Source organism: Paramisgurnus dabryanus, chromosome 17 (assembly GCF_030506205.2).
Source record: "Paramisgurnus dabryanus chromosome 17, PD_genome_1.1, whole genome shotgun sequence".
Lineage (NCBI taxonomy): Eukaryota > Metazoa > Chordata > Actinopteri > Cypriniformes > Cobitidae > Paramisgurnus > Paramisgurnus dabryanus.
Window position 1 is genome coordinate 1,863,204 of NC_133353.1, and position 25,324 is coordinate 1,888,527.

Below are 25,324 nucleotides of genomic sequence, written 5' to 3' on the forward strand. Positions count from 1 at the left end.
CTTTTTATAAAAGTCTAATTTGTGTATATGCACTCTGCTAAATATGGATTTGTTCAAATGTATTTTTCTGTGTTGGGGTCACGTTGATTTCTAACAGAAAAAACAATAAACTCAATATAAATCACCCACTGATAAACTACAATATCTGTTTTAATTTAGCAATGGGAGAATAATATTAATTTTGAAATATAATTTTTGCACATAAACAAATGCAATCTTTCGGAGACTACGTCCATTTCAACAGAACATGGAAAAACACAGGTTAGGATATTTGTAGGGATGACTAGGTCTACAGGGAATTGCACAACAGCAAAAATGTATAATATTTTTGGGTTTCCATGGTTTATTATAGCCAACACCGTGATATTAAATGTACCTTTTGAAATTACACATTATTAGGCTATCGTTGGTTTTATTTGTAGTCTCCCAGACCAAAACAGGCATATGCAGTGCAGTGCAGGTTATACGCAGGTATACGGAGTATACCCACCTCTTTATTTGATGGCAGGGGGTATACCCACTTCTACTGGGGGCATACATTAAGAGTATACCCACTTCTACTGGGGCATAAATTAAGAGTATACCCACTTCTCCAGACACCACTACACCACTGGGCTTATGCTAACATTTTTGATGGAAAACTTTAAAAACATGTCACTCAGGTTAAATATTGCTCATATATTCCATTTTCATAATTAACCTCTAGGCTGCATATTAAAAAGGGGCTTGGATTTGTAAGATCCCAAACAGGACACAAGGGTTAAACTTAGTTCGTGGAAATCATGGCTAACTGCAGAGTTACGTTTGCTGGAAGACTTTAGCTACAGTGAGAGAGTTGTGGTTTGGATCCGACTGTGTCACATCTGCTCGGGATGTAAGGCGCGTCTCGTAACTCAGACATGCAGATGAGGTTGATACAAACCCACCAACCCATTTGCGATTCCTCTATAGTCATAACAGAGTAAATTAGACGTGAATTTGTTTGGAAATGGTTGATGATTAAAATCAGGGCAAAGTGCATAACAGCTTAAGCCAGTGAGGACATACAAAGAGTATCTTCGCCATTACATAACTTTGCTTCCATGTATCAGGAGGAGTTGGTCACTGGGATATAAGCGATATGTCTTATTTTTGCGATGTTTTTGGACGCATCTGGCAATCGCCTTTTCTTCTGTTTTATTTGTTTTGGATAACACCTGCGTTATTGCATCCGCAATGTTTGGATTTTAAACCTCCTTTTCAGCCTCAACAGGAGCTGCAGTTCTGTCAGATGTATAAATACTTCGGCTGCTGTGACTATGCCAGGGACCAGGAACTGATGGCGAAATATTATCAAATACTGGACAACTTCGATTACTTCGGGTTCTCGAACTGTGCCGCGTACGTGCAGGATCTGCTCTGCCAGGTACTTTTGGTTCATGAGTCCAGACGGTGTTTTTTAAATGTATTCGAACAAGATAGGTTACATGTCTATCAAGGCTTAGCGCAAAAAGAAAGAAAAAATAAAATGAATAAGGCAAATTAAACATAACAGTCCGAGTCGAAACGGTAGTTGTTGGGACGTGGTCAAATGACGTCACCAGCAATCACGAGGAATCTCATTGATCGATTTTATTTTATTCAATTTTTTATTACAAAAACATCATGTAAACATGTCAAGTTGATTAAGTGCAGTTTTTATCATGTGTTTTTATTCCCCTTAAACTAGATAAGTGTATCGCAACACTTACAGCAAATAAATAAAAAGTAAGAGTAAAATAAAGTAAAATGTAAACTGGTCAAACGCACTATTTATTTATTTATTTTGCTTTTCTAACTTTAAAAATACAAAGAACATCTAACGAAAGTAAATAAACCCATATGGCAAAAAAATATATTTTAAAATATATATTTTAAATATACAAAAATATATTTTAAAATATATTTCAAAATATACAAAAAAATATATTTGCTGAAATATATTTTGGAATATTTGTACAAAAATATCTTTTTACACCCATGTATTTTTTGGTTATTTTTGTATATTTTTAAATATATTTAAACAATTAATACATTTTAAAGCATAAATGTATTCATATATTAAGCCCTCCATATATTTCAATCCAAGGAAATATATTCACGTTGCATTCTTTGTTACGAAACTGTAAACATAAAAGTTTTAAATAAGTTAAAATATAATTATAGTTTCAACTTCAAAAATTTTCTTTATAAAATTCACTTGTATTTAGGATATATTTAAATATATCTTTTAAATAATACATTTTACCATATGGGATGTAAACTTAGAAATGTATTTGCTTGCCCTTGAAATAAAATTTGAAATATGTTTTGATATTTCCAAATTCAAAAATATATTGAATTGAGCATTACACTGAAAAAAAATGATTCATTCAATTTACTCAATTTTTTAAGGTAACTGGTTGCAATCAATTTATTTAAGCTACATTTAAACAAAAAGGATTAGTAAAGTAAAATGAAATAAAAAAACTTTTGTTTAAATGTAGCTTAAATAAATTGATTGCAACCAGTTACTTAAAAAAATTGAGTAAATTGAATGAATCATTTTTTTCAGTGTTCTTTCTACAAAATTCAATTTAGCATATATTTATAATATATTTTTGGCCAGAATTTTTTTTTTTTTGCAGTATGGGCATATACCAGATTTCTACATTGTTAAACCTAACCATTCAAACACTCAGTAGCTGCATACATAATCAATAACAACAACAAACAATTAGTCAAACTTAATTAAAAACAAACACCACAAGACTCCCAAATATATGAACAAATAACATAAATACACAGAAGAAAATCAGTCGGCATATGGGGGTCACATGGGGTTTCGAGGATTGCTTCCTAAAAGCACAACTTTTTTGGGGTTTCCCATGTGTTGAATGTGGACGTGCAGAAATGAATAGGCAACCTATATTTTCGAGGCTTGCAAGATCCAATTCCCTTATTTTTTACCAATTCTCCTCTTCAGGAATGTTCTCCATATGCTGCTCACCTGTTTGATGCTGAAGACCCCAGCAAACCCTTGAGGACCATCCCTGGACTCTGCCAAGACTACTGCTCTGAATTCCATTCCAAGTGCAATTCTTTACTTCCACTGCTGTCTGACGATCCACTGCTTCATGGTCTTCAGCATGACCAGCACAAGCTTTGTCAGTACCTGAAATTGGATGACCCAGATTACTGTTACCCCCATCTACTAAGCAATGAATTGTTGACCAAAAATCTGGGCCGCACTGTAGCTGACTCAGAGGGCTGTTTGCAGCTGTGTTTAGAGGAGGTAGCCAATGGACTAAAAAACCCTCTTGCCATGGTTCATGCAAATGATGGCACACACAGGTTTTTCATTGCTGAGCAAGTCGGCTTGGTCTGGGTCTACCTTCCAGATCGATCAAAGCTTGAACAGCCGTTTCTAAACATCACAAAAGCTGTGTTGACATCCCCATGGGAAGGTGACGAAAGAGGTTTTCTGGGACTTACCTTTCATCCTAAATTTAAATACAATGGAAAGCTGTATGTGTACTACTCTGTGGAGGTGGGGATTGATGAAAGAATCCGCATCAGTGAGTTTCGAATTTCCTCCTCGGATATGAATGTGGTTGACCACAGTTCAGAGAGGTGAGCACTCACTTTACCTGCTTAAGCCCATTTGAACTAATTCTTAGCAGGAATAGAAACGGTAGACTTGGTTAACTGATTTAACATATGACAAACAGGTTCACTAATTCTCCATGTGTTTTTGTTTCGCATTGTCTTCTCAGAATTATTTTAGAGATTGATGAACCTGCTTCTAATCACAATGGTGGCCAGATTCTCTTTGCTGATGATGGGTTCTTGTACATCTTTACTGGGGATGGTGGAATGGCAGGGGATCCATTTGGGAAATTTGGAAATGCACAAAACAAGTAAGTTTCGAGGTTGCATTAACATTTAAGGATGATAATAACGCATATTTGGGGATAGATTCCAGCTAAAAAGACTGAGGTAATGGGGTCACAGGACAGGTAAGGTGCGGCTATATGTAGACCCTTTTTTGTGCTGATTGGTTGGATTGCATGACCATGGTCCTCCTGAACTTAGTAAACTTAATTTAGACGATGCAAACTCAATAGAATGTAATAGAATTTTTTTCTTATTTCCTATCTCTTATTTGGACATTACTGCTAGATCTGCTCTACTGGGAAAGGTTCTTCGCATTGATGTGGATGACAACGAAAGGGGGCCACTGTATAGAATTCCACGAGACAATCCATTTGTACATGAACCCAGCGCCAGACCGGAAGTGTATGCCTATGGGGTGCGCAACATGTGGAGATGCTCAGTAGACAGAGGGGATCCTGAAACCAAAGAAGGAAAAGGACGGATCTTTTGTGGGGACGTGGGCCAGAATAAATATGAGGAAATAGACATTGTGGAGAAAGGACGGAATTATGGCTGGAGAGCAAAAGAGGGTTTTTCTTGTTACGACAAGAAACTCTGTGCTAACAGTTCTTTAGGTGGGTACAGTGAGTGTACTGAAGATACTGTAGTTACACAGATCCATTACTATAGATTGCCACAAGGATGATGTAGAGGGTATGCACATAACGTCACCTTCTGCGAACGTGGCTGAGGTTACGCTCACTGAGTGGCAAAAAGTCTGAGCGACAGCATTAGCATAGCGTGAAAACCGCGTCTAAAATGGGAAAAGTAGTGGTGTGATCGATTGTGCTAACCGATTCAACAAAAATGTGGAGCCAGACTGCCAAAAAAAAAAACACTTAATGGAGAAGTAAATTAGAAGCAGTAACCATATGTCAGGTATGTCAAATTTTGGGATAAAAAATCCTATAAAAATACACCAATGGATACTCTTGTTCTGTATAATTGCAAATGTTTTGTCAGTGAGTCTTCATCAAAAAACATCCATTATGATGAGCCTTGTGTTCTACAAAGGTGGAATGGTTTAATAGTGCTACGCAAGACAAACATATATGTCAGGAAAAGCAATGTCTGGCCATATGCCAATGTCCACAGACTTGTGGTTGTGTTGCAAGTTGTTAGGATCATTGTTAAGGCCAAATAAATTCAATTGAAGCTAATAATAGTCAGTTTTACTGGCATTTTCGCAGCAGCCGCTATGAAAACCTAGCCTGGTCCAACCAGACTCTCGTACCTTCATTTCATTTGTACAGAGAGTCTGGCCACGCTCCATTGCAAAGCGTTACTTCCATTAAGGAGGGTCCTCTGTTGAAGTTTAAAACTATTGGATCTGCCCAGAGTCACTCAGGATCTGCCAAAGCCAATCGCTAACGTGTGGCCGTGACGTATATCATGCGCCGAAACGGCCGGAAACAACAAGCCCGAATGAACAGACCAACAAAACTTAGCAAATATTGTTCTTGCTCCGACTTTAACTTCTGTATATTTGCCAGTTTTGCAACAACGGACCGAATAGCTTTTCTCACGTCTTTCCCCGCTGCCATTACTGAACTACAACTCAAACTGACGCACGAACTCAACGTCATGGTTCTTAGCCACTCCCCTCTGTTCGCTGATTGGACCTGCAGATTTTTGCAGGAGAAAACGAAAACCAGCCATTTTGTTGAATGTTTTGCCACTCAACAGGGCGAGCTTCGGTGTGGAAACGTGGAAAAGTGACGTTGTTGCATGCCCCTTTATTTTTGGCCAACCAAGAAGATAAGGAGACACTGGGTTCTCTCGCCAGAAAGTCCATTCATTTTTCCCATAGACTTTTGGCACTTACATCACTTCATATACACGTTTTGTCCAACAAGTTAGGCTTCACAAAAGAACACAACTTTTATGAATTTTGAATGGCAAAGGTGTTTAAAAGAAACTAATTTAGACTTCAAAATTCATAAAAGTTAATCTGTGAAGATTTTCTTGTTGGACAAAACGTGTAATCTATAAGGCAAAAATGAAATGGCTTTTTTAGTGAGAGAACACAGTGCCCCGCTAACTTCCGGGTTGGCCTACAAAAATACGTCATCCCTGAGGAACTCCATTGTCTCTGTTATCAACCCATAATGTTTCACTTTGTATATTATCTTTGTATTTTTAGATGATGTTCTTCCAATTTATGCATATCCACATAAAATTGGTAAATCTGTCACCGGTGGATATGTTTACAGAGGCTGTGAATATCCAAACTTAAATGGCATGTACATATTTGGAGACTTTATGAGTGGGTAAGTGTGACATATTTAATCAAATTTATCACTGTGTTTGACCACAAGCAACCTGGGAGCATATGGTGATACTCATTTTGGACCGTATGAATTTTCACAGACGCCTGATGAGTTTGAAAGAGAACAAAAACACAGGCAGATGGGATTACAATGAGATCTGCATGGGAATGGGTCTGACTTGTTCATTTCCAGGGCTGATCAACAATTATTATATGTACATCATTTCATTTGCAGAAGATGAAGCAGGTATGTACCATTTAACAATACCTAATTTATATTTATGGCACATTATTACATTTAGAAGCATTTTTATTGTGTTGATTCTCAAGAATGCTATAAATTGCTTACTAGTGCCTCTCTGTGGACAAAACCTTTTGCGAGTGTTCCATATTAAAGGGATAGTTCACCCAAAAATGAAAATAATGTCATTAATGTCTCCGTTCAAAACTCGTAAGACCCCTGTTCCTCTTCGGATCACAGTTTAAGATGTTTTATATTTAGTACGAGAGCTTGTTGACCCTTCATTGAAAATCTATGTACGGTATACTGTTCATGTCCAAAAAGGTAAAACAACATCATCAAAGTAGTCCATGTGACATCAGTGGGTCAGTTAGAATGTGTTGAAGCATCGAAAATACATTTTGGTCCAAAAATAACAAAAATGACGACTTTATTCAGCATTGTCTTCTCTTCCACGTTTGTTGTGACGTATGACAAGGCTGACATGTTATCTGGTGCCCCCAGCTGTTTTTGTTTTGTTTACAGTCTGACGGAGATGCACGCTGTAAGTTTGAAAAAAAGAAAGACAAAAAAAGAAAGAGAAGACAATGCTGAATAAAGTTGTAATTTTTTGGGGGGACGAAAATTTATTTTTGATGTTTCAACACATTCTAACTGACCCAATGATGTCACATGAACTACTTTGATGATGTTTTTATTACCTTTCTGAACATGGACAGTATACATACATAGATTTTCAATGAAGGGTCAACAAGCTAAATATAAAACATCTTTAACTCTGTCCCGAAGATGAACGGAGGTCTTACGAGTTTGGAACGACATGAGGGTGAGTCATTAATGACATTATTTTCATTTTTGGGTGAACTATCCCTTAAACCATATGTCATCTAACCTATGTTATTTTTGACCAACCAGGTGAACTGTATTTCATGTCCACCGAAATACCAAGTGCAACATCCCCGACAGGTGTTGTGTACAAGATTGTTGACCCCTCAAGGTATTTATTTGTTATCACTTATAAGCCATTGTGGCGTGCGAAGTCCAGCTTATGTTGTCTCATAACAACTTTGTTCTTCGAAGTGAAAAAGCCTGTGTTGGCAGTAGTACGTGCCTCTGTAATCTATCTCTCTTTCTGACGTAGATTAAAATCAGCAGTGGCCAAGTACTCCATTACCTTTAAAGTCTTAGTCTGCCTAATATTCATGCAACTTTAAGTTTGTATCATACGGTTTTCCATTAATTGATTAGGTAACCAAAATGTTCATATTTGTAATGTGTGTAATCACTTTCACTTCACTGTAGATCTCTTCTAAAATAAAGTTATAATGCATTGTCTGGTTTATTGCAGACGTGCACCACCAGGAAAATGTCATTATGAACCACTCTCAGTTCGTGTTAAGAGCAACCTAATACCATTCGATCCCAAGGAAAGTAAGTGTTTGTGGTCTCTAAGTATTAATGTTACTTATGTTAGCCCCACCTCATCTTTACTTAAAGGTGTTTTAAACCATGGTTTATGGGGCTGATGGTTGGCATGTGTGTGATTGCTCTTTTCACAGCACTGATAGGAGTCAGCATTCCAACACAGCTTCCAAATTTCTCAGATGTGGAAAAAACTCCTGAACCTGATTCAAAAGACTGGCTTCAAAAGTTGCTGGACATGTTTAAGGAGCAAGACGTACAGATCAACCCGACTCCATTCACCCCAACTACAACTAAACCTATCAGGACATCCAGACAGCGGAAGGGTAGACGCAAGAAGGGCAAACAAAAGAATGGAGCCGTGAGGTTGGTTGGGGATGCAGAAGGGCGGAGGGATCGGGGAAGAGTGGAGGTATATGCGAATGGGGAATGGGGAACCGTCTGCGATGATCTCTGGAACACCAAGAATGCCGTGGTGGTCTGTCGACAGCTGGGGTTCCAACACGCAGTCAAGGCAGCCAAGCACGCTGAGTTTGGAGAAGGGAACCTGAAGATTATTTTGGATGATGTGCAGTGTGAGGGGACAGAAGAAACTCTCCTGGATTGTCAACATGCCGGTGTGGGAAAACATAATTGTGGTCACTATGAAGATGCAGGAGTTATATGTGGAAATTTAGATTAGTCAAAAGAGTTTCTGGATCAAACAAATTGTTGTTATTAGCCTAGCACGTAGGTCTACCTCGTTTATTTCTATACCATAGAGGACACTATAACAAAATGTGATAGTTCAGTAACTAAACATGTTTTTCCTGATTTGCTGCTAAGTTCATAGACCTATGTGAATGTTTATCTTTTTCGATTTTTGTAAAATAAATTACGTCAATACAAATAAAATTTGAAACGATTGCGTATTTGTGTGGTTACTTCAGATCAAACATGTTTTGATACATTGTATCAAATGAAACAACTGTTGCATTATCGCGAAAACCTCTAGGTGGTGCCTTAAAACCATAAGGTGGATAAAAGTTGGTTTTCGCATTTAACCATTCCAGCAAACAATCTATTTTAGAAACAACCCGTGAGCAATGACACAACATTTGTTTTCGAGTTGTATAATAGGTCAAAGTTTGACGATTACAAAAAATGTTTACGTTTTTAGGCTATTTATTCGGTAGCTCTATGTACGTAGCTCCCTCAGCTTCATTCGAAGAAGGCATATTTAAATACCAAAATAAAGCAAGTATTAAACAAAGATTTCAATTGTAAGACGTGTTGTATACCGAATGCTAGCTTTATTAGCAATTAGCCGGATATACGCCAACAGTCCGGCTCCATAGCTCAGTGGTTAGAGCACTGGTCTTGTAAACCAGGGGTCGCGAGTTCGATCCTCGCTGGGGCCTGCCGAGGGTATTTCTTTAACTTCGATAAGTTTTGCGTAATATATTTTACTATACAAAACTATACAAAATACACGCTTACATGATTATTGCGTTTACAGTAGTTTTAAATGCAGTTGTTCAACCTACCTTTTATTTGCTCATTGTGTGTAAATTAAATAATAATCAGTGGTTAAATATATAATTCTTAATTATTTACTATCAATTATTCTTATATGTTCAATGTTTTCATGAGCATTATTTTTAGATACACTTTTCATGACCGATATGTAAATGTTCTTCACAAACACACATTTTGCATACGTTGATATTTGTACATTCAGGTAAATGTCTATCTGAATCACCTAAAGAAAGCTGAATAAGCCTCTCTGTTTTCCCAATGCGGGCAGATGACATTGTTCTAGTTTTAGTAATGATGTCTTTGTGTGCTCTGTCTGCTTTAAACAGGGTCATTGATATTCTAAGCATTCAATCAAGTAGGTAGTGCCAAACCATCTCTGCCAGCTTCCTTTCAAAAGTTGGCATCCCTTTGAAAAGTAATTTAGCTCTGTGCGTCCAGCAGCCCATGATTGACTAAATAATAGAGGCCTTTTTCTTAAGAAATGGAGTGATGAACATCACTTAAAGCTGATTCCTCTGAACGTCATGTGTGATGATCATGAATCTTCATTAATTTAATACTAATTCAACTACACCTACTAATAGCTGGCAAATTTTGTTTTCATTACAAAAGGTTTAGGTTAAAACAGAATTTCCACTTTCACAATACAAAATCTTTATTGTTTTGTGTTAGTATAAGTATGCAATGGAACATATGGTTGTCATGCATTTAATATATGGATTTATTCATCTTTTCATGCATTCATTTTTTTGCTTTTAAAATGGTTGTGAAACATTTTGGGACACTGCTTTTCCCCACTTTCACCAGCAGAGGTCCTTGTAAAACTCTGAATTGAAAAACGTTGAGTAATGAATCTTTATGCAATTGTTCAAAAAAATTCTGGTTCACTTCACTATCACTACTTTAAATTATTACATGGTATTTAATGTCAGGTCTGCAATTCAAGTTCTTTGCTATTATTAGAAATAAGACTGTACTATAATGATTAAAGTGTATAGCTCACATGATGTGAAATAATGCATACTTACTGTATGGAGAGGGTCATTTAAGAAATAAAATGTTAAATGGCTTTATTTCCTATTGTTATGATAATAAAGCACTTATTTTGGAAAACTTTTGGTCGTTATCAATGTCTTGTTCTGTAGTAAAAGTAGTTAATTTATGAAAAGTTTGTTTATTTGGTGCATTATGGGTGTTGAGTATAAGATGGGGTTAATGTTGTTTTTGCACACCTCCCTACAAATGGATTGTTGCTCTCCTGAAAATTTCTTAATTTTTTATATTTATAAAATTATAGTTTTTTCTTAATGTATAAAACTCAACCTGCATGAATAGAAGGGTCTGCTACCTTTAGGAAGGTCACTTTTCAGAAGAAATACGCTTAACCAAGTCAGTTAATGCACAAAAAAAGTATTTATTATTTGTTATTGAACAGGAAACAACTATATACAGAAATATTTACAAAAAATGAAATCCACAAAAGTGAAATTCTAAATTCTAAGTAAAGAGGAGGTCTAGAAAACTTAATACTGTTCACCTACTCGGGTCCTTCATTTAAAACAAAAGACATATCTTAGGGACTGTCTCATCCGAGACAGGAAGTTGCGGCACTTTTCTTTCACCGTCAGGTTTGGATGAACTGTGATGGCGAAATCTTCAGTTTGGTCACTCTTCTGATTCCACCCACCAAGCACCGTGTAGTCAAGAATGACCGCAGACACAACCGTTGTGAGATAGTTTACTGACATCTCATGATCCTGCCATGCTGCCCTCAAGTAGCCCTTATCTTTCACAATGGCATGAGCTTCATTTACAATCCGAAGAACGATCTCATCTTCATTTTGAAACAGCTGTCGGATGTTTTTAACAACATGAACTCTTGCCAGATTTCCCAGTTCTTGAGCCAGTTTGTTGAAAATAACATCATAAAGGTAGATCCCAGGAACACTGATGTTGTATGTGCTTTGAAGTTTGGTAAGCAGGCCATCGATGACGCTCTCTAAAAAGTGTTGTGGCAAAATGAAACCCTGGGGGTTCGCAGATGGCCGTTCAGCAGCTCTAAATGAGGAAGTTTCTTCTTTAATGGTTTCTTCCTGACAGTGTTTTTCTCTCCGACCTTGGCCTTTACGTTTGTTCTTCCGACGGCGTTTACCAGTGGGAGCTTGAGACTGGTGAAGTGAATCCTCAAGCTGTGGTGGTGAATCAGTGGGAGCGGGATTTGTATGCTCATCCCATACGTCCACTCTTGATTGAGGGGATTCTGCGTGTATTTTAGCTCTTGAGCTGTATACCTTTGTAGGCTCTGGTGTAGCAGACTTCGATGAACTTCTCAAAAGTTCTTCCAGCTCCCGATCAAGTGAATCATCATCATCTAGCAATAAATCAGCCGGAGATGAAGATTCACCAGGTAAATGCACAACTTTTTTAGGCTCTGGAGTACCAAGGTTAGTTGAACATCCCAAACGTTCTAATTCATCCAGCTCCTGACCAAGCAAATCAACAAGGTCGAGCAGTTTCCTAGTGGGAGCTGAAGATTCCCCAGGTAAATTCTTAGGCTCTGAGACCTTGTATGATTTAAGGGGCTCCTGTTGTATTTGAGCACTTGAGCTGAAAAGGTTCGTAGGCTCTGGAGTAGCAGGCTTTGGTGAACATCTTAAAAGTTCTTCCAGCTCCTCATCAAGATTCAGCAGCGAAACCATAGAAGATGAAGATCTGCCATGTATCTCCTTAAGCTGTACATCCAATGCTGTCTTAATTTCGGGACTTGGGTTGAACACTTTCTCGGGCTCCGGTGTAGCAGGTCTAGGTGAACTACCCAAAACTTCTGGTCGCTCAGGCTCCTCACGGTGGCTGGTAGCAACATCAAAATACAGGTGTAAAGCTTTTTGAGCTTGGACCTGAGCAGACAATGACAAAATCTGAATTAAAATATACAATGTGGAAATATAGTCCATTATTTGTCCCAATTTTTGCATAAACTAATCCAAAAGATTTCTGTCTGAAATAAATGTAAACTTGCAAGTGCGCCATACGTTGTTTTCTGGAAGAATTGACAGAATTGATTTAGGATTGGGTTAAGGGCTTTAAAAAAACTTCTCAAACAATTTTTTACACTAATTTGAGGGGTAAAAGTGGATAGCAAAAAAAATATTAAATATATGCTAAATACATTTTGCAAAAAGAAAAGTTTAATTAAATTTATTTCTTAATTTGACAATATATTTTAGTCTAACCTTCATATATTAACATATTTTTTAAGATGTATTTCAGGGCCAAAAAGACATCTCTAATTTTACAACCCATATGGCAAAAAAATATTTTTCCTGAATATAAAATATAAAAAGTCAAAATATAAAAGTTTATAAAGTATATTTTTACAGTTGAAAATAGTTTTAACCTTTTAAAACCTAATGGGTTGTTTTCCTGGATAGAGTTTAGATTAAGCCTGAAATAGGCCTTAATTATATTGGGGCAATTACAAAAACACATTGCTGCTGTGCATCTTATAACAATACAGTGGCACTGATATTTAAAAATAGGGTTTGTAACATTGGAAAGTTTTTCTTCCACTGTGATGTTAATATAAATGCTTTGAAATGTATTTATTTTTGAAATATATTTAAAAATATACAAAAATGGCCAAAAAATATATTGGTTAAAAATACATTTTTGTAAACACATTTCTAAAAATTTCAGCAAATTTTAATTAAATACAATCACTAAAAGCTTTATTTCGCCAGGGGAAATAGTCCCTGACCGAACAGCAACAAAATATTCAAGATCATTTATGTTGTTGACGTTTCTAAGGGTGGTTGCTAAGGGCGCTCAGTGCACAGTGCGCATTTTATCTTGAATAAAATCACTGAAACAACCAGTTTTTAAAAAATATGGCATATTTTTATCTCTTTCTAAACTACCAAACATAATTTCTGTATAATAAATTTAAATAAATTAACATTTGTTCTTACCTTGGCTTTAATTGGTGGAAGCGGAGTTCTTTCCAGTCCAAAAACGCTCAGGTCAGCATGAATAAGATGTTCGACCTGGCCGATTGGTTGGAGAAAATAAGGCTTTAAAAAATATTTGTCCATTTTCTGTCTGCAAGACGCAACTAAGCACGAGCTGAGCAAAAGTAGAAATAGAATTGTGGGTGCGTCATCGGTTTTTATAAGCAAGATGACGTCAGATATATCCCTAATGTAATATAATTTAAAGTTCACTTATGATCTGTAGCTCAAGACAAACTAAAAATGTGATATAAAAAAATTCACAATAAGAAAGAACCTTTTTAATTCTCTAAATTACCTTTGGTGTTTTGTTTGATAAATCTTTCAACAAATCCGTGTTTAACTCAGTTTTGACGTATCTGTCTTCAATATAGGGTAATTGTATCATTTACCATAGTGCCATCTATAGGCTTTACATGATAACAGGCCTAATTAGAGAATATTTTCTACATTTGCCAAAAGCAAATTAAACGAACTTGCTGTATGGAAACAATAAAGGGAGGAAATAAATATGAGGAGTGCTGTTTCTTTTAGTTGCCACCTGTTTACGATTTTCCCCCATTCAAATTATACATTTTCATTAAATAATTGGAAACAATTGTTTTTGCTAACAAAGATTGTAAATCATTGTAATCGGTTGAGAAATGTAAATGTTGTTGTTTATTCAGAAAAGGTGTTTATAGTGCAGTATTGACAGGACTCCTATGGCAGCGCCGTTGACGAATCACGGCAACGGACCAAAGGGCTCAATGCGTGATCTATGCTTTATTATGTCTATGTATTGTGCTTTTTATATTTATAATAATATCATTGTTTTATTGTATTGTCTTTCAAAGTCCAATAACTTAAAATAAGACTTGAATTGCAATGATTTTTATGACTGCTATGTATACCAATGATGCTGATATGACTTAATAAAGGGAAAATAAAATATTTAGTTTATTTACAATATTATATTATATTATATAATATATTTTTTTAAAGATAATTGAACTTGAATTGTAATGCACCAACCCCCTCCTCACCACAGGACCATATTATACCACCATACCTTCCCCAAAAACAAGTTCAGGGACACGCACTGCATCAGGTACACTATTAGTGCGAATATTATAAAATAATAAAATATTTATTATTTATTTCGGAGGAACTAAAAAAAGATGATTGAAGATGAGATGTACGGAGAAGGCTACTAGAGAGCCACTTTTAAATAAAATGAGAAATACATTTTTCAACTTAATAAACAAACATAATGTAATTCCTGACGTGTTCAAACTCGATTAGTTTGTTTAGAGTTTTTTCATGATGAGGTTAACTATATAGTTAGTGAAAAATGATGTGTCTCCTTGACACCAACAAATGGCCTATTCTTTTGTTTTTATTTACTGAATTTTCATTGTAATACACATAGACGACACATAAAAGTAAAATGTGTTGTAAATGAATGTTAAATTTAAGGGCAACTATATATTATACTAATGCACATATTGACAAAAATTGCGAGAATACGGATTCCCATCATCTGCAGTTCACTGGCAAATAGCAAAATAGCAAAATTATTGTTGTTATTGACTATTTAAACTGATGTTAACTGTGACACACACAAAAAAATCTGTTTCACCCACGTGACACAGGGAACGCGTCCTTGTGGGTTGTTAAGGTTTATTGTTTTGTGTGTATCTTTTTCTGTTGTATTACAGGAGTTTATACGCTTGATTATTGAATTGATAATATATTTGGCTTTTGCGGTGAAGCCTTATGTTTATGATTCTTGATTATTTGATTGCTGAAATAAACTGTGACCAATGCTTTGGGTAACTTTCATATCACTCCATGAAGTGGCCTATACTGGGATGTCCCGTTCATATCGGTTAACTGCCGTGCAAGCGCACCAATCAGCAGTCATGTCATATTTTGTTTTTGATAGTAGTGTAATAAGCTAAAAAATAAATAAGAGGTGTGTGACATCGTGTGCCTGCACCTGCATTTATTTACATCCTCTATTTGTGTGTCTGATTTGTTTAAGTAAGACATGTATTGTATGCCAAAAAGTTTACTTTTAAAGCATTTGTCATAGTTTAAACTATTGAGATTAATACGCTTGTCTTGTTATAAGCATCATGTCAATCGCCATAAATATAGGCTTGTTTAATTCAAAACAGAGGTCCTAGCTGTTTAGTCTGAAATAAATGAAATGTGGGGTTAGAGAGACACCTACCGAGATTTTAAGTGCAATTATTTGATAAACGGATTTGTGTATGACCATAACCTACCAATAGAGGGCAATGTTCACTGCAGTATAGTCTGTAAACTATAGAAAGTACATAAATGACCAGAGGCGGACACTACTTAAGTGTTTTTACTTTCTACATAAAAGTAAATTTTCAAGTCTTCGTATTTTAGCAGCGTTTTTCTTTGGAAAACATACATTTCAAAGCATATAATCATAATTTTTACTCCACTACATTTCATAATTTCAAGTTTTTGGTTTATATTTAATATTTAAAGGGGTAGTTCAGCCAAAAATGATATTAACCCATGATTTACTCACCCACAAGCTGTCTGAGATGCATATGTCCATCGTTTTTCAGACAAACACATTTTCAGATATTTTAGAAATTTTTTAGATCTTTCAGTTAATTAAATGTGAAGTTACGGGGTCCACGTCCTTCAAATCCAAAAAAAGTGCTTCCATCCTTCACAAATTAAATCCAAACGGCTCCAGGATGATAAACAAAGGTCTTCTGAGGGTAATCTGTGCAGTTTTGTTGTAGAAAAATCCATATTTAAAACTTTATTAACGTAAATAAATACCTTCCGGTAGCGCTGCCATCTTGATCGCGTCCGCATTCAAGATCAGAGCTTACGCAGCTTACGGAGGTTACTCCGCTGCTGCTCTGTGCCCCCGCCCTCCGAATTTGTCATACGTCACTAAGAAAAGTGCGTATGTACGCTAATGCGCTCTCCTGAATACAGAGGAGTCTAAGATGGCGGCGCTACCGGAAGGTAGTTATTTACGTTAATAAAGTTTTAAATATGGATATTTCTACAACAACACCGTGCGGATTACCCTCAGAAGACCTTTGTTTATCATCCTGGAGCCGTTTGGATTTATTTTGTGAAGGATGGACGCACATTTTTTGGACTGGAAGGACGTAGACCCCATAACTTCACATTTAATTAACTAAAGATCTAAAACATTTTCTAAAATATCTGAAAATGTGTTTGTCTGAAAAACGATGGACATATGCATCTCGGACAGCTTGGGGGTGAGTAAATAATGGGTTTTATATCATTTTTGGCCGAACTATCCCTTTAATATAGTTTAAAAAAAATATATTTTTACTCAGAGCTTTATGTTCACAAACATGCATGTGATTTGATAACTAGGCTACAAAGATTTACATTTTTTATAAGCCCCCCCCCCCCCCTTCTCAGATAAGATTAAAAGTATGCATTTCACAAATCATGACATCAAGTTTGAAAACAGTATTTGTTTTCCTGACAAAAATACGCAGGATTAAACTGCTTCAAACTTTATGGGGCGGTTTCCCAGACAGGGATTATCCTATTCCCAGACTAAATTGCATGTTTGAGCTGCTTTCATTTCCAAACACCTTGTACTGACAAATTTTGTCCCAAGATGCACACCAGTATAGTTTTTATGTTTGTTTGTAAAAACGACTTAAATGTCCTAAAATAAAAAAATGGTCTAGTCCTGGATTAATCTAAATCTGTGGAAACAGTCCCTGTTACTAAAAACTGAACCTCTGTCTATGTGAGTATATTTCCCTGAGAATGAGCATCTATAGTGATTATTGATTCATCAAGTATTGAAAACTATGACTACTACCTCCTATAAAGCAGATGGACCATGTGATTGCAGAAACAGTCACGTCACCCCAACGTGAACCCATTTCATATCTCCTCCTGGTAATTATGGTCCATTAATGGGACACTAGTGAGTGCCCTCCTTTAGGAAGCTATAAGTGGTGCGCTGAAGCAGAATAAATCTCATTTCCTGTCATGTTTCCTTCTCTGTTCTTAAGAGGCATTGGCTTCTTACTCATATCTGTCACTGCTCATCTCGGTAGACATTTCATCAACACATTTTCCCACATTGACAAAAGAATTTAGGGCAGACACAGGACCTCTAAGGATGCAGAATGTAAAACTGCAGGCAGACACTTACCATGTAGTTATTTTAGTTTTTGCCAAATGAATGTTCGCTGGCTTCCAAAAGTAATTTGGACAGTTTAGAGGCCTGGTTCAGGTAAAGACAAGGCAGGGACTAGGTCGGAAGTAAATTAAGCATTTTTTATAAACATTCCTTAAATAAAGACAATATTTTGAGACAAATAAATGGTATTGGCATATTTTAAGATCTGTCAATGCAAGTTATTTTCAGATGAGACAGCTCAAACGTGTTTTAGGCAGGGACTAGACTAAAGCTTTGTCTGTGAAACCAGGGGAGAATGTACTGTGTCAAGAATGTCAGAAAAAAAATGATCCCTAGCTGTCACTGTTTACATGTTTTTGAGCCACTTGAATGTTCTTTTAACTGATCTCTTTATGTAATCAGAGATTTATCAGACCATGAAACACAGATATGTTGCCATGCCCAATGTTGTCCATTCAGAAGTGTGTGTATGTCTGCAGTTCTTGTCTATTATTAGTTAGGTGACAGACATGAAACGGGTCAGTGAATGGGGGGGTCTGTGCCTGGCTCCAGACCGCCAGGCGATCCTACATACAGCTGTTTACTCACAGCTTGGGGTCTTCCTGTGGACCTGCCCCCTCCAGAGGCCCTGAGTGCAAGGGTTTGGCCTTTAACTCAGCGACACTGCCCCCAAAGTAGGTTAGGATAATCGGCCACAAAACAATTAATGTTTGATAAATTAGCTTTACATTTTTCTTCACTATGTCTGGTATTGAACAAATGACCTTTGTGCTATTAATGCAATGCTCTATCAATTGAGCTACAGGAAGAATGAACAACATGGCACTGCCCTGGCAACCATCCTGACTACCTAAGCATCATGGCGTGCAAAAGCTATCGCTTATAAAGCCTTCAGTTTACACACTTCTACTGTATATATCACATTTTTCATTCTGTAGTATACCACAGATCAAGAATTGCCCGTTGGTGGCCCTAAAATCTAACAAAACACAGGCATGGATAGCATCCATAAAGAAAATAAACATTATGGAGGGACCCTCAAGCTCAGCAGATGTGGCGCCTTGCATAGAGAGCCGGCAGCAAACATTTGGTTAACTCTTCTTTCGGACAATGAAAGATCAGTCTTTACGACGTCCGTCTGCGTGGTGAGGCGAGTTATCTTCCGCTATTGTGCTCCTTTGAATAGAAATAGGCGAGATACCCTCCCCAAGTCAATGATAACATCTCTTGAGTATAGGTTTTTATGACAAAATGTGCACCAAACAATAGGTTGACCCCAAAATGTTTAGTCACTCGTAGATTTTTGTGCACTCTCTGCAAAACCTCAGGCTCTGTGCTAAAAACAACAGACTGCTCAGCAGTTATTGTGGTTTTATGAAGACAAAGCCCTGTAATTTAAGGCTGTTTTGTGGATAAGGAAATGGCATTGATTTTGGTAAGTTGGTTAAAGTGGTAAAATGTGTGGCTCGGAAACTGCTAACACTTTACAATAAGCTTGTGTTTGTTAACATTTGTCAAACACTCCTACAAAAGTCTGAAGGATTATTTGGAAATGACATTCAGATTAAATAGTCTATATTAATAATAATTATAGACATCTTAGCAGCTTAAATAACACTTTTTTTGTGCAGGAGAATAAACAAAATTGCTTTATCAAAAAACAAACTTAAGACGTCCCCTTAAAATCAAAATGTGACAAAATCTAAGTTTTTTTTTTTGCTTTAGTAATTTTATTTAATGTTAGCTTTAAATAGAGCTTCAAAACACTGAAAAATTTGTTTAAGTAGTTTAAACGTACACTCTCTCTGATACGAATCAACGATTGTAATGACATTACTCAGCACTTCAGGGGTTTTGGCTAGATGAAATACAGCTAAATATCACGTAGTGTTGGGTCTAGGGTTAGGTTTGGGGGTAGGATTAGGATGAAAACAGCGGTTCTGGCTAGATGAGCTACAGCTACGGCCTAAATCCCATGAAATGTTGGCTTTAGAGTTAGGTTTTGGGGTACGATTAGGATAAAAGCAAGACTTTACGAGATTGTGGCCGTTGCTGTATCCCTTCTAGTCACAACCCACTTCAGCTTCTCATCAGATTCCAGGCTATGAGTTAAACCAAATGCTGTTGTGCTATTGGCTATTTTCGAAGGAGGTGGAGACACTAAATATGTCGCACCCTAGCCTCCTGTTTTAGTGAAAATTACATTAAAGGCATCGAACAAAGCTACACATTTCATGAGACTTATTTTTTTTTTGGGGGGGGGGGGTTAAAGGGATAGTTCACCCAAAAATGAAGTATAATGTTATTAAAGACTCACCCTCATGTCTTTCCAAACTTGTAAGACCTCCGTTCATCTTCAGAACACAGTTTAAGATGTTTTATATTTAGTCCGAGAGCTTCCTCCTTCCCTCAATGGAAAATGTATGTACGGTATACTGTCCATTTCCAGAAAGGTAATAAAAACATCATCAAAGTAGTCCACGTGACATCAGTGGGTCAGTTAGAATGTCCTGAAGCATCGAAAATACATTTTGGTACAAAGTAACAAAAATTACGACTTTATTCAGCATTGTCTTTTCTTCCGGTTCTGGTGTGAACCATGTGCACGAGACTGAAATCACGTGACTGCAGTGACGTGGCTGACGTGTTATCTGGTGCGCCCCAGCTTTTTTTGTGCACTCGAGCTTTGTTTACAATCTAAGGAGACGCACACTGTAAGTTTGAAAAAAAAAATCCGCAAACATGTCTGAGGATAACACGTCAACCGAGTGTGCCAAAATGGTTTTGACGCGGGTGCAGCGGGCACTTATTTTGACAAAACACGTGATGCACACAGGATCTCCCAACGCGCATAACACAAAACATATTTTCTAAAATGGAACCACACACATGACACTTCGAACACTTATTTTGAATTAGCGCCCCTCGGATGAGCCGTCATTGTCATTTAAACAATTTAGTTCATCATTAAACATTTATAGTAAATTCAAGACAGATTTAGTTTAATAATTTTTGAACTTTCACATTTCGATAAAATGTCTATTTTGAAATGCATAAATTCTGCTTAATGTTATACTGTACACATTTAATAAAAATGGTTCTCTCATGTGTTAGGTTACCATGCGATGAGCAGAAGTATGACCATTGTTGACCCTGGCAGATGTTTCCTATTGTTACACTCTTAAACATTCAAGGTGCTAAAACCAGTTCTTGACATGGATCCTCTAAAAGAAATTTTTTTTTCCCAAAAACCAGTTAAATAAATAACTTCTTTCTTACCTTTTTATAGGTCCCAGTACCTTTATTTTTGCCAGCTTGTGTAATGTACAGAACATTCATACTTAAGCTATTGATGTTTACATTGAAATAACATCCTCTGTTATTATATGACTAGTGTTAAAGAACAATTGAGACTGACATTATTAGACTGTCTGTTATTTGTTTCATGTGTGCCTTGTGTAAGCAAAGTCCCCAATTCCCAACAGATCAAACCCAAATCAATCTCAGCTGTGAATTTGGCCCGCCAGGGTCACAGCTAAAATTCAACATCTCATTCTACACATACTGTACTGTATATAAAACACTCTCACACACGGTGTACAGCTTTTCTGCTGGTGTAGCTAAAACTCTCCATATATCATTCAGCGTCTTGTTTCAATCAAATCATTTCCCTTTGGGAGCTTGAAGGGGGTTACAGTACATACAGTATGAATGTATTGACTATATCAGCCTGGCTGTACAAGGACTTTTAAACATGCAAACAGAAATATACACAAATAATTCTCTTTTTGTAAAGCACAGAAATCAGGAGGGCAGTAGAGACCGCTGGTAGACAACATTGACAGACGTTTGTGGATCTCCTGCAGGAAGTATTGGGGAAATAGGGTATTGCTTTTGGTCTGGAAGAGCAAACATGGTGTTAACCACCAAACACTGGCAGCTGGAGGACCTGTGCCTGTGCAGTCTGTACACGTACAGTAGCTCCTTTTTCATAAGCTGGCTGGTTTATGAAAAACTAAGCTTTTAGTATAACAGCTCAAGAGAGGAGAACGGGTATTTCTCCAAGCTGGGAGGCCAAATTATGGAAGTCAGAATTCTGAAAGGTCAACACATGAGTTTAAAAGCTATTAGTTACAGTTATGCAAGGTCATTCCAAAGTGTATTAATCATACAGTTCCTCTGTAAGGTTTCCAGAGATGTTATCAAAAGCATTATTTAAGTCCATGGTTATATAAACAACAAAAAGATCTGTTTTGATATGCTCTCAGACAGCAGAGAAACACAATGCTAACCAACCAGTGGCGGTTCTAGGGGGTTCTCTTTTACAGATTTTTGCGATCTTTGTTTTTTACATCCGTAATTAGACAGTAGCATAAACATGGTATTTGACCTGTTAATGCCTTTAGTGCACACTGCAAAAAATGATTTTCAAGAAAAAAAAATCTTAGTATTTTTGTCTTGTTTTCAGTAAAAATATAAAAAATTCTTAAATTAAGATGCTTTTTCTTGATGAGCAAAATGACTCAAGAAAATAAGTCTATTTTTTAAGTTTTTTTTAAATTTAAGTGATTTTATGCATAAAACATGTATTTAGGGTTTAAGAAAAATGTTCAAGATTTTTTTTCTTACCCCATTGGCAGATTTTTGGCTTGTTTTATGCACAAAATCACTTACATTTGGTCTAAAAACTACACTTATTACTAGACTTAATTTTTAGATATTCTAACTGAAAACAAGACAAAAATACTAAGATGTTATTTCTTGAGAATCTTGAGATATGACAAGAATAAGGTCTAAATGTAACTGGCCCCTCTAACAGTACAACTGGCCCCAGATTGGCCCTCCCAGTTGAAATGGTCTAGATCCGCCACTGTAACCAACCATATAGAATATGAATAAAAAAATAGGAAAGGAAAAGACAAACATTTCTGTTATTGTTTTTGCATTTATAGAAATATGTTAAAGATGCTATGCAATTTAAAGTCGCCGTAAAATCAAGTTTTTAACTCATTCTTGCCAGCATTTTTTTGTGATTTTCGCAAAAGTTGAAAAGCCTTTAAAATTTGCCTTCGAGGAAAAATATTCTTGTATAAATATATAAACATACAATATATTTAAAATTAAAGAACAGACCCTCTGCTTTTAAACAAACAAACCAATTAAATTAAACTTCTTTAATTTGTTAACTTTTTTATCACCTCTCAAATATGGGTAGGTTTCTTCAAAAATACCAAATTTTGAGCAAAAAGTTGAAATAATTGCATTTTTTGTTAGAGATCAGAACTAATATCAAAATTTTAAGGTGGAGGATGGGATTTGTGTGAAAGAAAAAACTTTTAATATGTTTAAAACATTTAAATATGTAATTTAGTTGATCAAAGATGAGTTGTAAAGGATACAAATTTTAACCACAGGGGGACTTGAAATGTTTTTGTAAGATATTTGTTTTGTTTTGAACAATGAATAATTTTGGTCCTCTGTTGGGTGATGTCCAATTGAAAATCCTTTGAGAACCACAGATCTTAGCTTTGCTTGTAATTATATTGATAGGCTATACATTATTGGATGTGCATCATTTCCTAGCCGCAATGAATCTTGGCTTGGTGTCATTAACCCTATTGCTCACAAGAATTTTTCTCTTTACTCACTTTCCTTGTACGGTCTACTCATCTGCTGATGATTTGTCATCCTTTTCAAGAACCTTTTAAATATGGTCTACATATGTTTGGCCCGGTTTTCTCATCCATTGAGTTCCTTTCTGAATTAGTAATGTTTAAAAATAAGTAATGTCTTTATGCCACCATCATGCAGATGTCCACCAGCAGGCAGTTCTTTTAAATTCAGATTCAACCATTCTGAAAGCTAACTGGCGATGGATTCTCAGACTGTCTTTACAGCCAATTGAAATGTGGCTTCCTGTCTTTTTGGCACATGTCAATCATTTCATCTGCAGTTCTCCTGGAATCTTCCCAGCTTTCCAGGGAATAAATTATATCACTTCTGGGAAGTGGATTTAATGCAAACAAACAGCAATGTGCTAATGACTGGAACATTTCACACCCAGCAAACCAGTCCAGCTTTGATTAATAGTGTCTGGTGTTTTTTTTTTTTTGCCAGACAAAAGTATTTTGTTGTGTCAAACTATATTAAAACTACATTTTTAGAAGAAATGTTGGGCGGCCAGAATATTTGGGTGTTGCTATGAGGCGTTTGTATGTGGATGTTAAGCTGTTCTGAGTGGATATTGGCACAAAAAAATGGCAGCACATTGATAACTTCGACTTGTGACTTGTAAACACTTTCATCACACATAAGAGAATAAAATAAGGTAAACTATTCCCTTAACAAACTGAATCGCATCATTCATCATGTCTGTAGTATAGCAAAAACAAATACTACAGCTTAAGTGTTTGATCAAATCCCCAAACCCATGTTTGAGATTCAGGTATCATGATGTTTGTATTTACCTAGGGATAGATGAATAATAAGAGTTATGTACATAACTTTATGTACTTTCTAATGTAAACATCATCCATGCAAAAGACCGCTGGAATACAGGTCAAATACAGACTGTGACGTTACAGTTGAGATGTACGCCCCAACATTAAATTACACATTATAACAATGTTGTTACAATGCTAAAAAGAAAGTTTTGACTGCTGAGTTAGCGCTATATGCTAGTTAATGCTATATGCTAGGGTTAAGGCTGAAGTTCTGTTGACGTTACAGTTACGTTTTGCAGGTCTTACCACTTAGAAACGTCCATTAACAATCTCCAAACAATTGATTATTCCTCACAATCAGTATCATCGTCTGATACAGGCTAAAACATAAGGTCTGTTTACACACACAGAGAGAGAGAGAGCTACTTAAAAGAGCTGCTCTGTGAAACAGCCAATTAGAGCAGAGCTCAACTTTATTATTCATGACCCTTTCAAATAAGGTCATAATAATAGACCATTTCATTCTAAAGGCAAATTCAAGGGTTGAAAATGGACATGTAAAACCATCTCTGGATCGTTTTTGCACTTAATAAAGCCACATACTGTACATTCTAGATATCAAAGAACAATTTAACAGATTATTTCAATGCATTTCTTTGGCACCTTTGGGTGGTTTCACATCTGTAGTTTGTTTGGTTCATTTGGTCCTGACCAAAAGCAAAAATTATACATTGTAGCTTTTTTAGCAGTTTTGGTTCCTTTTCATACCACACTGATCGCTCTGGTCCGCACCAGTTGAAACAAAACAAAATTCAGTCATGTGATAAGATCCACATCACTCATTGGCCACATGTCTGAACGTATTTCCTAAACTGCTTATCGATTGGTCAGAATCAACGCGCGGGAAATTCCAACTGAATGCCGGAAGTAAACAAAAAGAGGAAAATACAGCAGACACCATGGACAGACGACTGTGCGCTGTAATTATGTCCGTGGTTGTTATAAATAATTTGTATACAGCATTCCAGACAAACTTTTCCACAATAAAGCACGGATGCTGCTTGAAACAACGCTTTAATGTGCTGCAAATGCGGAAGCCAACATATTTCTGAGGCTCCGCACCTCCTCGCAACTCCAGGTATGTTCGCGACCTACAATTGGGCCAATATTGCTAATAAAAACTAGATGTTTCTCAATGTCAAGGATACTTCCTTAACAAGACTGGTCCTTCCAAGTCACTTCTAGGCGAGGCTCCTCTTTAGCATTCAGAGAATACGTAAATGGAACAAGCTAGCAACTGCACGTCATTGC

At 36.4% G+C, this 25,324-nt stretch overlaps 1 protein-coding gene and 1 non-coding gene across 2 annotated transcripts; both read left to right on the forward strand.

Annotated features, from left to right (window-relative positions):
* The first annotated feature begins 833 nt into the window (after positions 1-833).
* Positions 834-8,774, forward strand: hhipl1 (HHIP-like 1). Its single transcript, XM_065244850.2, has 9 exons — positions 834-1,405; positions 2,984-3,630; positions 3,774-3,917; positions 4,180-4,508; positions 6,077-6,203; positions 6,304-6,449; positions 7,359-7,440; positions 7,792-7,874; positions 8,003-8,774. Exons 1-9 carry the CDS (start codon positions 1,121-1,123, stop codon positions 8,545-8,547), a joined length of 2,388 nt encoding a protein of 795 aa, XP_065100922.2. The 5' UTR covers positions 834-1,120; the 3' UTR covers positions 8,548-8,774.
* A 418-nt stretch (positions 8,775-9,192) lies between these two features.
* Positions 9,193-9,265, forward strand: trnat-ugu (transfer RNA threonine (anticodon UGU)). Its single transcript has one exon. It is a non-coding gene; the product is annotated as a tRNA-Thr (tRNA).
* The last annotated feature ends 16,059 nt before the right edge of the window (positions 9,266-25,324 follow it).